The following is a 12,900-nucleotide window of genomic DNA, read 5'->3' as shown; positions in this document are numbered from 1 at the left end:
AATTTTACCATCAAGATCTAAAGACTCCGGATTTTTGGAACGCCTTATAGGTAAAGGTGGATCATATTCAGTCTCGTCATTATCAAGATTCATATTAAAAAACAAAGATTTAATAGGGGGCACATCAATAACTTTTAGATCTTCATCTTTATTATCATGAAAACTAGAAGAACACACTTTTATAAAGCAATCTTTCTTAGCACGCATCCTAGCGGTTCTTTCTTTGCACTCATCAATGGAAATTCTCATGGCTTTGAGAGACTCATTGATATCATGCTTAGGAGGAATAGATCTAAGTTTCAAAGAATCAACATCAAGAGAAATTCTATCAACGTTCCTAGCCAACTCATCAATCTTAAGCAATTTTTCTTCAATCAAAGCATTGAAATTATTTTGCGAGGTAATAAATTATTTAATATTAGATTCAAAATTAGAGGATATGTTATTAAAATTTCCATAAGAATTATTGTAGGAATTACCATAATTATTAGAGGAATTACTAGGATACGGCCTAGGATTAAAGTTTCCTCTATACGCGTTGTTACCAAAATTATTCCTACCAACAAAATTCACATCCAAAGATTCATTATTATTCTCAATCAAAGTAGACAAAGGCATGTCATTAGGATCAGAAGAAACACTTTTATTAGCAAATAATTTCATAAGTTCATCCATCTTACCACTCAAAACATTAATTTCTTCTATCGCATGCACTTTCTTATTAGTAGATCTTTTAGTGTGCCATTGAGAATAATTAACCATAATATTATCTAGGAGTTTAGTAGCTTCTCCTAAAGTGATTTCCATAAAAGTGCCTCCCGCGGCCGAACCTAAAAGATTTCTAGAAGCAAAATTCAATCCGGCATAATAATTTTGTATAATCATCCACAAATTCAAACCATGTGTAGGGAAATTACGTATCATTAATCTCATCCTCTCCCAAGCTTGTGCAACATGTTCATGATCAAGTTGCTTAAAATTCATAATATCGTTTCTAAGAGAGATGATCTTAGTGGGAGGAAAATACTTAGAGATTAAAGCATCTTTACACTTATTCCACGAATCAATACTATTTTTCGGCAAAGACGAAAACCAAGCTTTAGCACGATCTCTAAGCGAAAAAGGAAATAGCTTCAATTTAACCAATATCATTGTCCACATCTTTCTTCTTTTGCGTATCACACAAATTAACGAAGTTGTTTAGATGGGTAGCGGCATCTTCACTAGGAAGGCCGGAAAACGGATCTTTCATGACAAGATTCAGCAAAGCAGCATTAATTTCACAAGATTCAGCATCGGTAAGAGGAGCAATCGGAGTGCTAATAAAATCATTGTTGTTGGTATTGGTAAAGTCACACATTTGGTATTATCTTGAGCAATCGTGACAAGCAAGCAATCCGACACACAAGCAAACAAGAAACGAGCAAAAAGAGGCGAATAGAGAAAGAGAGGGAGGATGGAGAGAGAGAGGGCGAATAAAACGGCAAGGGTGAAGTGGGGGAGAGGAAAATGAGAGGCAAATGGCAAATAATGTAATGCGGGAGATAATGGTTTGTGATGGGTACTTAGTATGTTGACTTTTGCGTAGACTCCCCGGCAACGGCGCCAGAAATCCTTCTTGCTACCTCTTGAGCACTACGTTGGTTTTCCCTTGAGGAGGAAAGGGTGATACAGTAGAGCAACGTAAGTATTTCCCTCAGTTTTTGAGAACCAAGGTATCAATCCAGTAGGAGGCCACGCACGAGTCCATCGCACCTACACAAACAAATAAACTCCTCGCAACCAACGCGATAAAGGGGTTGTCAATCCCTTCACAGTCACCTACGAGAGTGAGGTCTGATAGATATGATAAGATAATATTTTTGGTATTTTTATGATAAAGAGAAATAAATATGCAAGTAAAATAAATGGCAAAGGAAATGACTAAGTATTGGAAGATTAATATGATGGAAAATAGGCCCGGGGGCCATAGGTTTCACTAGAGGCTTCTCTCGAGAGCATAAGTATTACGGTAGGTGAACAAATTACTGTTGAGCAATTGACAGAATCGAGCATAGTCATGAGAATATCTAGGTATGATCATGTATATAGGCATCACATCCAAAACAAGTAGAACGACTCCTACCTGCATCTACTACTATTACTCCACACATCGACCGCTATCCAGCATGCATCTAGAGTATTAAGTTCAAGAGAACCGAGTAACGCTTTAAGCAAGATGACATGATGTAGAGGGATAAACTCATGCAATATGATATAAACCCCATCTTGTTATCCTCGATGGCAACAATACAATACGTGCCTTGCTGCCCCTACTGTCACTGGGAAAGGACACCGCAAGATTGAACCCAAAGCTAAGCACTTCTCCCATTGCAAGAAATATCAATCTAGTAGGCCAAACCAAACTGATAATTCGAAGTGACTTGCAAAGATAACCAATCATACATAAAAGAATTCAGAGAAGATTCAAATATTGTTCATAGATAAACTTGATCATAAACCCACAATTCATCGATCTCAACAAACACACCACAAAAGAAGATTACATCGAATAGATCTCCACAAGAGAGGGGGAGAACTTTGTATTGAGATCCAAAAAGAGAGAAGAAGCCATCTAGCTAATAACTATGGACCCGTAGGTCTGAAGTAAACTACTCGCACTTCATCGGAGAGGCTATGGTGTTGATGTAGAAGCCCTCCGTGATCGATACCCCCTCCGGCGGAGCTCCGGAAAAGGCCCCTAGATGGGATCTCATGGATACAGAAAGTTACGGCGGTGGAATTAGGGTTTTGGCTCCGTATGATTTGGGTGTACGTAGGTATATATAGGAGGAAGGAGTACATCAGTGGAGCAACGTGGGCCCCACGAGGGTGGAGGGCGCGCCTGGGCGGGTAGGCATGCCCCCCTACCTCGTGCCTTCCTGGTTGATTGCTTGACGTAGGGTCCAAGTCCTCTGGATCATGTTCGTTCCAAAAATCATGTTCCCAAAGGTTTCATTCCGTTTGGACTCTGTTTGATATTCTTTTTCTGCGAAACCCTAAAATAGGCAAGAAAACAGCAATTCTGGGCTGGGCCTCCAGTTAATAGGTTAGTCCCAAAAATAATATAAAAGTGTATAATAAAGCCCAATATGTCCAAAACAGTATATAATATAGCATGGAACAATCAAAAATTATAGATACGTTGGAGACGTATCACAGCGCGAGGGGGGGGAGGAGGTGGTTGGTGGGTAAAGCGCGGGCTGAAATGTCCCCCCACTAACCGCTTCCCGCTTATATGCAGGGCACCACAGCGGCGAGGGGGAAACCCGCGAATACCAGGTTGGGGCCGAGATTTTGCCGCGCCCCTCAAATTTTTTTGCGGGCCGGGGCGGGATGCGGGGTCTGATCGGGCAGGTTTTTCCGCCCGGCCCGCATTTTGGCGGTTATTTTGCGGGTCGGGGCGGGATGCAGTCTGCTAGAGTTGCTCTAAATGTGTGTAAGTCGTTCGCCATGGGTCCTAAAAATATTCCAACTATGTCAAGTAGTTCCTAAATTTTGCGGGTAAAATAGATGTATAGGACCGGCAGTGGACGATTTCAAACTTTTAGGAACTACCTTACACACTTGGAATACTTGTAGAGCCTCTAGTGTATTTTACTCTGTCACTATTATACCTATGGTTGTGTCGTTGTGTGTATGCTTGTTAATGTAGTAATGTGTATGCTTGTTGAAAGTGGTGTTCATATGACTGTGTGTGCTCCTAAACTCACTACTAAAAACAGAGGTTACCACACTCTATGTTTTTCACGTAACCGAACAAAAACACGTTGCATCTGAGGAACAAATATTTGCAACCAAAGGTAGTACTTCTATTTCTGTTCTCATGCAGCCTGGAGCTTTGTGGGCAACCAAATGCACTACAAAACATGGTTTACTGTCTCTATTTGCTCATCTGGACTCAACCGAACCACAGATGCAGGAGGCCCAAAATTCATGCACAGAACCAAACACGCGGCTTATGTTTCTTCCTCCCTCTCATCTAGGATCTAGCTTGTTTTTGTCTTCTTTGCTCGTGGTGTGAGGCTATAAGAGACCAAACTAATAATTAACTGATGCGTGGACATTTATAGTTATGTTATTTCCTTTTCATTTTAATGTAATATTGTGTTTTTTCTGTGCAGAGGATTGCAGATATCGGGTTTCGACGACGCCATTCTATTTTGACACCTTGTGCAAGGCGTTGTGCTGGACGCAGGCGCAAGTCATTGGCACCCGTGTCAAACAACAAACATGCTGGAGATTGGAGGACAACACCAGTTGTGTCTGTCTCTTCTGCAGAAAATAACCTTAATAAAGCAAGAAAAACAAAGGTTTCTAGCTTTCTGCTGAATAAAGCGCCATAGTGCATTTGTGACATGCTTTTCACAATCCTTCAAAGCTTTTCTAATAAATCCTATAGTTTTCTCCATTGTTAGAATTAGAGGAGCTATCGTCTATACTAGAAGGGCTGGGCGCATTTTGCTGCGCCATTGGTATTGTTGGGTTTTCATAAAAATATTACTCTCTGTTTCAAAATAGAAGGCATATTCTTTTTTGAAAAGCCAAACCTCTTTAAGTTTGATCAAATTAGAAGTATATCAAAATCAATAATATCAAATTGGTATCATTACATTCATCATGAAACGGATTTTTATATTTTATTTATTTAGTATTGTGGATGTCGATATTTTGGCTCTGAACTTAGTCAAAGTTAAAAGAAATTTGAGTTTTCAAAAAACTAAATGCACCTTCTATTTTAGAACTGGGGGAATGTTTAGCGAGCAGAGGAGATGATGGCGTGTCTTTTATTTTTATTCATATAAGGCGGTGTTTTGGTCAGCTTTTCACAATTTGATTCTATGTTATCTGCTAATCAAACCATATATATGACAGGAAATTCCTGAGTCGGTTGCTGCATGTACTATATTGGTGCTACAGTGTCACATGACGACCCTTCATTTTTCTAATTGGTGAGAGGGTGAGTGGGATTGATATGTTTTTATAGACCAGTTGTTGCTAATTGATTTGAAAAATCGTTGGCCCGGTCAAAATCGTAAACCAAATCTAGTATTGAATACCTCATTCGAATGGAAGAGCTCTAAAATTAGGGAGCATAGTAAATTAAAATAATTGAATAAGAGAGTGCCAGAGGATATAAAACCCAGCATATCTTCCATTCTGTAGACTAGAATATCTGCCGCACACTCTTTTGTAACTTTCCCTCCTCACCAAAACGGTGTAGGGACCATGTATGTACTTGTACATAACCCCCATTTTTTAAATATATATGCAGTAGGAGCTTCTACTGTTTTGACCCTAAAAAAGACGACCCAATTCTAAATTAGAGACCACAATTGACTGTGAGCTCTTAAAAATTAGGGAGCATAGTATATTAAAAATATAGTTGTCCAAACAAACTTCAGTTTTTCTGAAAACCCCAAGTTTGTATTTCATTTTTCTTAAGAAGAAAAAGGGCATCCAATCTCGCTAATTTTTTTAAAATAATACATTTTTTTTATTAATTTGCACAAATATTACGCTCAAAAAATAATTTTCGAAAATAATACACCGTCTGCCCACAGCCGGCCAAGTGGACCTAGTCGGCCCACAGCAGGCCGACTGAGACCCTATCGGCTAGCTGCTGGCCAATTGGCCTGTCGGCCACCAGTTCAGGTCCAGTCGGCCTAATTGGCCTGCTGTGGGCCGACAGCGACTAATTGGCCAGCTGCGGGCCGACAGGGACTAATTGGCCTGCTGTGGGCTGACCGGTGCATGCCACCATTTTTTTTCCCGAACGCTTCCTGGATTTTTTTATATAAACTATGACGTATTTCGTGCAACCCTTTGCCCGTAATATTTTCCCGCCATATGTTCGCGCCAACTCTTTCCCGCCATATATTCGCGCCAACTCTTTCCCGCCACCCGTTTCCCGCCAATCGTTTCCCGCCATACCGCAGTCGTTCTTTCCTGCCATTTTCTCATCCCTACCTATAAAACCCCCTTCAGACAGAGGAGGATAAACATTCCAGTGTAGTGTAATTGAGATGTCCCATTATCCTTTTGATCGTAGTTTTCACCCTGAGATGAGCAGGACTCTTCTGAGGCTAGCTACCGATTTCAGGATGGACAATAGGATAGTTCCATGGGACGAACTCACCGGTAGTGACACCATAATGAATGAGTTGGCTCACGAATTACGTATGTCTGGGTGGCCTGAAAGGACCTATGAGGAGGTACGTATAGAACTTCTTAGGTTGCATGCAAGGTGGAAGAAGGTAGTGGAGCCAGAGAGTGAAACTTTCAGAAGGACTGCAGAAAAGCATCCATTTTTATGGACTGAGGAGAGCGAGGACGAAGATGATATCTTCATGCCACCGCTTCCGGGTTCTGCATCGTCAAAGAGCAAGAGTTTTGCATCGTCCAAGGGCAAGAGTACTCCATCCTCGAAGGGCAAGAGTTCTGCATCGTCCAAGGGTAAGAGTTCTGCATCCTCGAAGGGCAAGAGTTCTGCATCGACGGAGGATGATGATGATGACTTCATCTAGTTTTTATGATGTATGTTGTAAGTTTAGTCGTATGTACCGTTAATTTAGATGTAGTTCTATCTAGTTGTTTATACTGTCTTGTTGTACGAGCATTATGTTCTATCTAAATATGATGTTGTAGTTCGGATAACAGGGTACTAAAATAGAGTAGGCATATATCTCATACATAAGTACATAGTCATTTGTCTCATACATAGAATAGACATAAGTCTCATACATAAGTAGATGGTCATGTCTCTACTGATAGATGGAAGCGTCAGTGACGACGTCTGGCCTGGCGGGGAGGCGGATCTGGAAGCGGCGACCATCCCAACCTGTTAGGTGGCCTAATGTTATGAGGAGGAATTTCAGACTCTCCCTAGTCATGTTGTGTATCCTGTGTGGGGCCTGATGGAGGAGTCGAATACATGTTCATCCACTGGGTGTGCTGCGACATCTGAGCATGTATGTTCTCCTCGGGATGTTGATCACTCCCCCACGTATCATGTGATGCTGACATAGACGCATGATATCCGTAGGCTCCTGCACGATGGAACGTTTAGTCATGAAGAATGAGGTCGCCTCAATTAATATTGAAAACAATAAAAATGAAGACACTTACCTGCTGGTTGTGACGGCTGCTCTGGCTCAAACACGAAGCTCGACGAGGGACCGTGCTGCTGTGGCTGTGGAGAAAACACGAAGCTCGACGAGGGACCGTGTTGCTGTGGCTGTGGAGAAAACACGAAGCTCGACGTGGGACCATATTGTTGTGGTTGCTGCCACGTTGAACTGCCAGGTTGGTCAGGACGGGGTGGCCTGGTTGTCGGCTGATGTGCTAGACGTGGACGTGGTTGATGTCGGTGCATGGAGTGACGCGGCTGCTGCTGGTGGTGCTAAACAACGTCGGTTCTCCGGGTGCACGTGATAGCCTCGTACACAGTCCATATCTTGTTCTGAATTCGTTCCAAGAAGGGCTGTAGCACTGGACGGTGCTGAAGAAGAGGTCCAGATGACAGTGATCGTCCAAAGGTGGTCACGTCCTGGTAGAGTTCGTGTGTCAAGGTAGCCTGCAAATTTCCATAACGATTAATAATGTATGTCTCTTGCACGTCAAAGTATGTGACAACATTACTTAAAGAAAATATATCTTACCGCGTACTGCCGAGAGCCCTCCAAGCTGGACAACAGAGTCATATGCATCAAAATAAGAACCAAATCTCCTCTCAAGCGCCGCATGCTTAGCCCTCCAAGCCTTGCCATAAGAAATTCTGTACTTGAACCTGGCGAAGACTTTTGTCTGGACTGCCTTCACTTCCATAGCTTTGCCCTGCACTATCTCATCGTAAAACAACCGAGCAATAAGCGTGGATGAAAGGTTGGCATGATCCTGAGGGATGCAGGGAATAAGACAAGTGTGATTAACTAAGTCACTTATCACCCAACTGGTGCCATACTTAGGGAGAAAGTCGTGCACCCTGGCGGGACAATCTGCGTTCTTGCATACTATTGTCAGGAATTTCTGACTGGACACCTGAGCTGTGAAAACCCTTTGCATGGACATTGCCCAGTTAATTATTGCATCTTTCAAGGCTTGCTTGTTCGGATACATAGCACCCGTCGCAATATTGTTCTGGTGATATTGCCAGGCTGAATCATGTCCATCATTCACGGTCATTACAGATGAGAAGTCATGATTCCACGATGCAGGATTCGGGACCTCCTCTGCATTTTCTTCTTCATCTGACTCGTCAGAATCATCGGCATGACCCCTTTCAACATCGGTGTCTTCTTCTTCCATCTGGTCCTGCATGTGCCCATCTACCTCGTCAGCGTCCACCTCGCCATTGTAATCACCATCGGCATTTCCTCCTTCTACCTGACTACTCTGCCCTGGTTCATAACCATAAGCATTTCCTCCTTCTACCTGACTGCTCTGTCCTTGTTCGTAACCATCATCTCCAGCATTTGACATAGATAACTGCCTCCCTACACTGCTATGACCAGGATCGTAGCCACCCTCGCCTTCATGTGCAGTGACCTCCTTCACGACGGGAAGAACTAAAGCAACAGGATTGCATCCCCTTCGTTCACAACCTTGTAACCACCGCACCCATTCGGAGTCTCGCTCTATCGGGCTCAAATAAAAGTAAATTATTGAACTTGACCGTGTCCACAATGCATGAACACCGACGGTGTGTGTTTCAGTATCAAGACCTAAACTTGCCGCAATCCATTCTTTCAACTGACTGACAGACCATGTTTGAGGTGCGCTCATTGGCACATCTATATGAGTAAATTCACTCAGATCTGCTCCCATCTCAGTTGTTTGGACAGTACCAGGACCATAGCAAAATCTGAAGTTCACTACATCAGACATCTCGGCTCACCTATTTTTTTTCAACAACGAAATACAGGTATTAAGCAACAACTTAATATACCCCCACTAAGAAATATTAGATATGTCTATATATTAGCTAGCTATATATTACAGAATATTAACGGAGCAACTAATACAAGTATTAAGCAACAACTTAAAATGCTCACCAAGAACACCTAAATATTTACGTTTACTACCGGAGCAACTCCAATTACTAACACACCTAAATATATTTACATTTACTACCGAAGCAAATAACAATAATCGCACACCGGAACCGGGAAATAAAATGCTCACCACAACCACCTAAATATATTTACGTTACTACCGGAGCAAATAACAATAATTGCACACCGGTACCGGGAAATAAAATGCTCACCACGACTACCTAAATATATTTACATTACTACCGGAGCAAATAACAATAATTGCACGCAACTTCGAAAATAAAAATGTTTGTTGAAATATACCCTTGTAGCGTGCGTGCGAACGACGAACGGCGGCCTTCAATCACCGGAACTGGAGCCGGAAACTCCACCAAACTACCGGAGCTTCACCTCCACCACACTGCCCCAGCTTCACCACCACCACCTCCACCTCCACCACCGCCACAACCTCCACCAATGTGCTGAAAAAATGCTTCAACAAAATGCTCACCATGACCACCACAAGCTACCCCATCAGTAGATCGAGGTCTCTTTTGGCTACCCTAACTATGTAGAACCCATTCACGGTGCCAAATCCGCGAAAAAACGGGTCATTTTGGTGTATTAATTGGAGCTAGTTCGTGTAAGAGAGAGGAGGAAGGAAGAATAGAGAGAAGCTTGCGGTGGGAGAAAGGGATAGAAGAAGGAGAGGAGAAAGAGACGTGTGCTGCAGGGCCGGCTCCCTGTCGGCCAGCAGCTGGCCGATCGGTCGGCAGCTGGCTGACTGGGTCGCCCGCGCCGACAGCCAGCGCCCGACGTGGCCTGGCCAATAGTCGGCCTCCGCGTGGCCGAGAAGCCACCTGTCGGCTCGCAGTTGGCCGATAAGACCCAGTCAGCCTGCTGTGGGCCGACTAGGACCAGTCGGCCAGCTGCTGGCCGACGGTGTATTATTTTTGAAAATAATTTTGTGGGCGTAATATTTGTGCAAATTACTAAAAAAATGTATTATTTTAAAAAAATTAGCTCCAATCTCTCTCTCTCTGTCTATATATATATATATATATATATATATATATATATATATATATGTGTGTGTATATATATATATAGGAAAATGGGTTAGTACTTCGAGGAGTACGTACTTCGTCAATCCTATATATATATTCCCTCCCTCCCTCTCTCTCCCTCTCTATCTATCAACATTTTTCACCACCCCGAAAGTGCATATGTTGAATTTCTTAAACTAAAAACAAAGATCATTTAGTCTTTATTTTTACACGCTCACATTTATTTTTAAAAGGCACACGAGTAAATTCGCATATCCATATGTTTTGGGGAAGGGAGACAGCTTTGCTTCAGTTGCTGCAAGAATTAGACCATTTCTATTGAAAATGCTCTTAGTTATTGTGGCCTATTAGACCGGCGTCAACACATGTGTTGTTTTTACTAATACGTATCGTTCAGCGAAAAACCTTAGCCTCTGCAATCCAAGAGAGCCTAGGTCATTTATTTTCTCTAGCCGGTAGCCGGGTGCCAACGCGAACGGCAGCAGTCACCAACGTATGAAAGCTTTCTTTGTGAGGCGGCCGCCGAATACTCTAACGCGATGACGTGACCGTCCGGGGATAAATGCTAGTGTGGCCACCCATGCATCCATTCTGACTACCTCCATTTAGCGTAGTAGTATCTCAAAGATACATAGGTATGGCTATTGAATATGAACATATCATTATTTATCAAGAGCATGCTATATATAGACATATGGACACAACATCGCACCGTGCTATCGGTGTTTATATTCCCTTGAGGTTCGGCAATAAAGAAACTTATCACTCCATCCATGGATGTCCGGCTTGTTGTTCTCCGTTTCCTCCTCCTAGTACTTGTGCTACATCCAAATCCTGCTGCCATGGCCGGTCTCCCCCCCCCCCCCCCCCCCCCCCCCCCCCCTCCCCTCTCTCTCTCTCTCCCACCCTCTCTCATTTTTTTAGGTTTGTTAACTTGATGCAGAAAAGATTGTTCTTATGTTTTTGTTAGCTTCGTGGATATGCTCGTGTAGTGAGACCTTGACAGACTGAATACTAACGCGTGGATGTCCGTGATTGTTTATTTCTGTGCAGAGAATTGCGGGAAAGGAGCTTATAGGCAGCCATTTTGTTTCGACGCTTGGTGCAAAGGGCTTTGCTGGACGAAGGCGGCTCTCATCGAGGGCGGCCATGTCAAAGATGCCTGGTGTTACAAAACACCATTGGATGCCATTTGTGTTTGTTTGTTCTGCAGCAAATGATTAATTAATCTCAACAACAAAAATAAAGGGTTTCCGCTAAATGAAGTACTTGCTGCTTTTTCTCTCTGAAAATGAGAATCAGCCACCCAAACTGATGCGCATAGTCATATACGTATTATTAATTCTTCAACAATCTCAACCGATGACCAAGTACAACTCAATACCGATGCCGAATAAATGAGCTTAAAAAAACCAACAACATCTACAAAAGGATCTTCCTCACAACAATGTCTCCACAAACTTAGCACGGACCCTATAATGTTTGACAAAGCAAAAACGCTACTCATAAACAAAGCTTTCAGGGAAGGATCACCACACCATGTCGATGTTAATGGGTCCAATCAAATATTACACTTAGAATTTTCATCCTCGGACTCAATATTCGAGACAACACCTTCAATAAAGGCACAACGCACGCATGTGACAAAGCCGAATCAAGCTGAAGAGACGAGAACATGGATTTCAACCCAAAGTATGCCCATATTTGTGGTTGAAGCCAAGCTAGATCCTGCCGATGTCGAACCCTGGATACAACCCTTCGGCTCTTGGAAAAGACATCTGGAGCAGGTCAAGGGCCTCGTTGCCCCGCTTTCGGACACTGCTGCACTGCCTTCGGTCCCTGTCGATATGGTTTATTTCCCATGCACTGTAGCATTGTCCATAATTAGTTCTTATAGATTTTTTATGCTTAACACTAACAATAGTACTCACATCTTAATTATGTACTTTTTAAAATTTCTACACTTTTAATCATACAATCTAAAAGAGCATCAAGTCATCAATTTCCTTTTGATGTAGGTGCAAAATTCTCCAGATATTAATGGCGTGCTTGTGTATTAACAACAATATCAATACATACATGATGGATTAATTATATTGATGGCCAGGAACGGGGAGATGCTAACCCGCCACCAGGGTGGCCATCCATCCATTCTCAGGGTACCGTCCAGCGTATCTCAAATCCCAAAGACATATAGTAAGCATTCATCGCATCTTAAAGATAGATACAATCATTCCGAATAAAAATGTTTATCAAGAGCATGCAAAGACTCTCTATATAGGTAGGATATTAATTCACTATAAAAAGGCAGGATGTTAATTGCATGTAGTGATGTAGATATATGGTGAAATATAATTAGACGTTGATATTTGATAGAAATTAATTGCATGATGCTATTTGAAAATATATTAATTGCCCATCAGATTTTATGTGATGACGTTGACTTGTTTATAACCGGTGACAGATATATATATGCATATAATTTTCTTGGAGATACTATTGGTGGCGTCTCCCTTAGGTTTGATAAGAAAGAAACTATCACTTCCATCACCATGGATGCCCGACATATGGTTCTCTGTTTCCTCCTTGTACTTAACGGAAATCCTACTGCCGTTGCCGGTTCGTCTCTCTCTCTCTCTCTCTCTCTCTCTCTCTCTCTCTCTCTCTCTCTCTCTCTCTCTCTCTCTCTCACTCACTCACTTGTTTTTCGCTTCTTTGCACGGCGTTATACACGAGAGACTGAAGCAAATAACTAAGGCAAC

The 12,900-nt window shown here is 42.4% G+C and overlaps 1 protein-coding gene across 1 annotated transcript; it reads right to left on the bottom strand.

Moving 5' to 3' along the window:
* Positions 1-7,441: 7,441 nt before the first annotated feature.
* On the bottom strand, positions 7,442-8,925 carry LOC147973676 (uncharacterized). Its single transcript, XM_087524752.1, has 3 exons — positions 8,023-8,925; positions 7,708-7,935; positions 7,442-7,615 (listed from the first exon to the last, which is right to left on the bottom strand). Exons 1-3 carry the CDS (start codon positions 8,923-8,925, stop codon positions 7,442-7,444), a joined length of 1,305 nt encoding a protein of 434 aa, XP_087380878.1.
* Between the last annotated feature and the right edge of the window lie 3,975 nt (positions 8,926-12,900).

Source organism: Triticum urartu, chromosome 5A (assembly GCF_056163025.1).
Source record: "Triticum urartu cultivar PI428250 chromosome 5A, HENAU_Tu73, whole genome shotgun sequence".
In the NCBI taxonomy this organism is placed as follows: Eukaryota; Viridiplantae; Streptophyta; class Magnoliopsida; order Poales; family Poaceae; genus Triticum; species Triticum urartu.
This window is presented reverse-complemented; position numbering and strand designations above follow the sequence as displayed.

Coding starts and splice junctions, on each gene's coding strand:
- LOC147973676 (XM_087524752.1), bottom strand. CDS start 8,925: ATGTCTGATGTAGTGAACTTCAGATTTTGCTATGGTCCTGGTACTGTC. Junction 7,936..8,022: donor ACGCAGATTGTCCCGCCAGG/GTGCACGACTTT, acceptor TGCATCCCTCAG/GATCATGCCAACCTTTCATC. Junction 7,616..7,707: donor AGCTTGGAGGGCTCTCGGCA/GTACGCGGTAAG, acceptor GGAAATTTGCAG/GCTACCTTGACACACGAACT.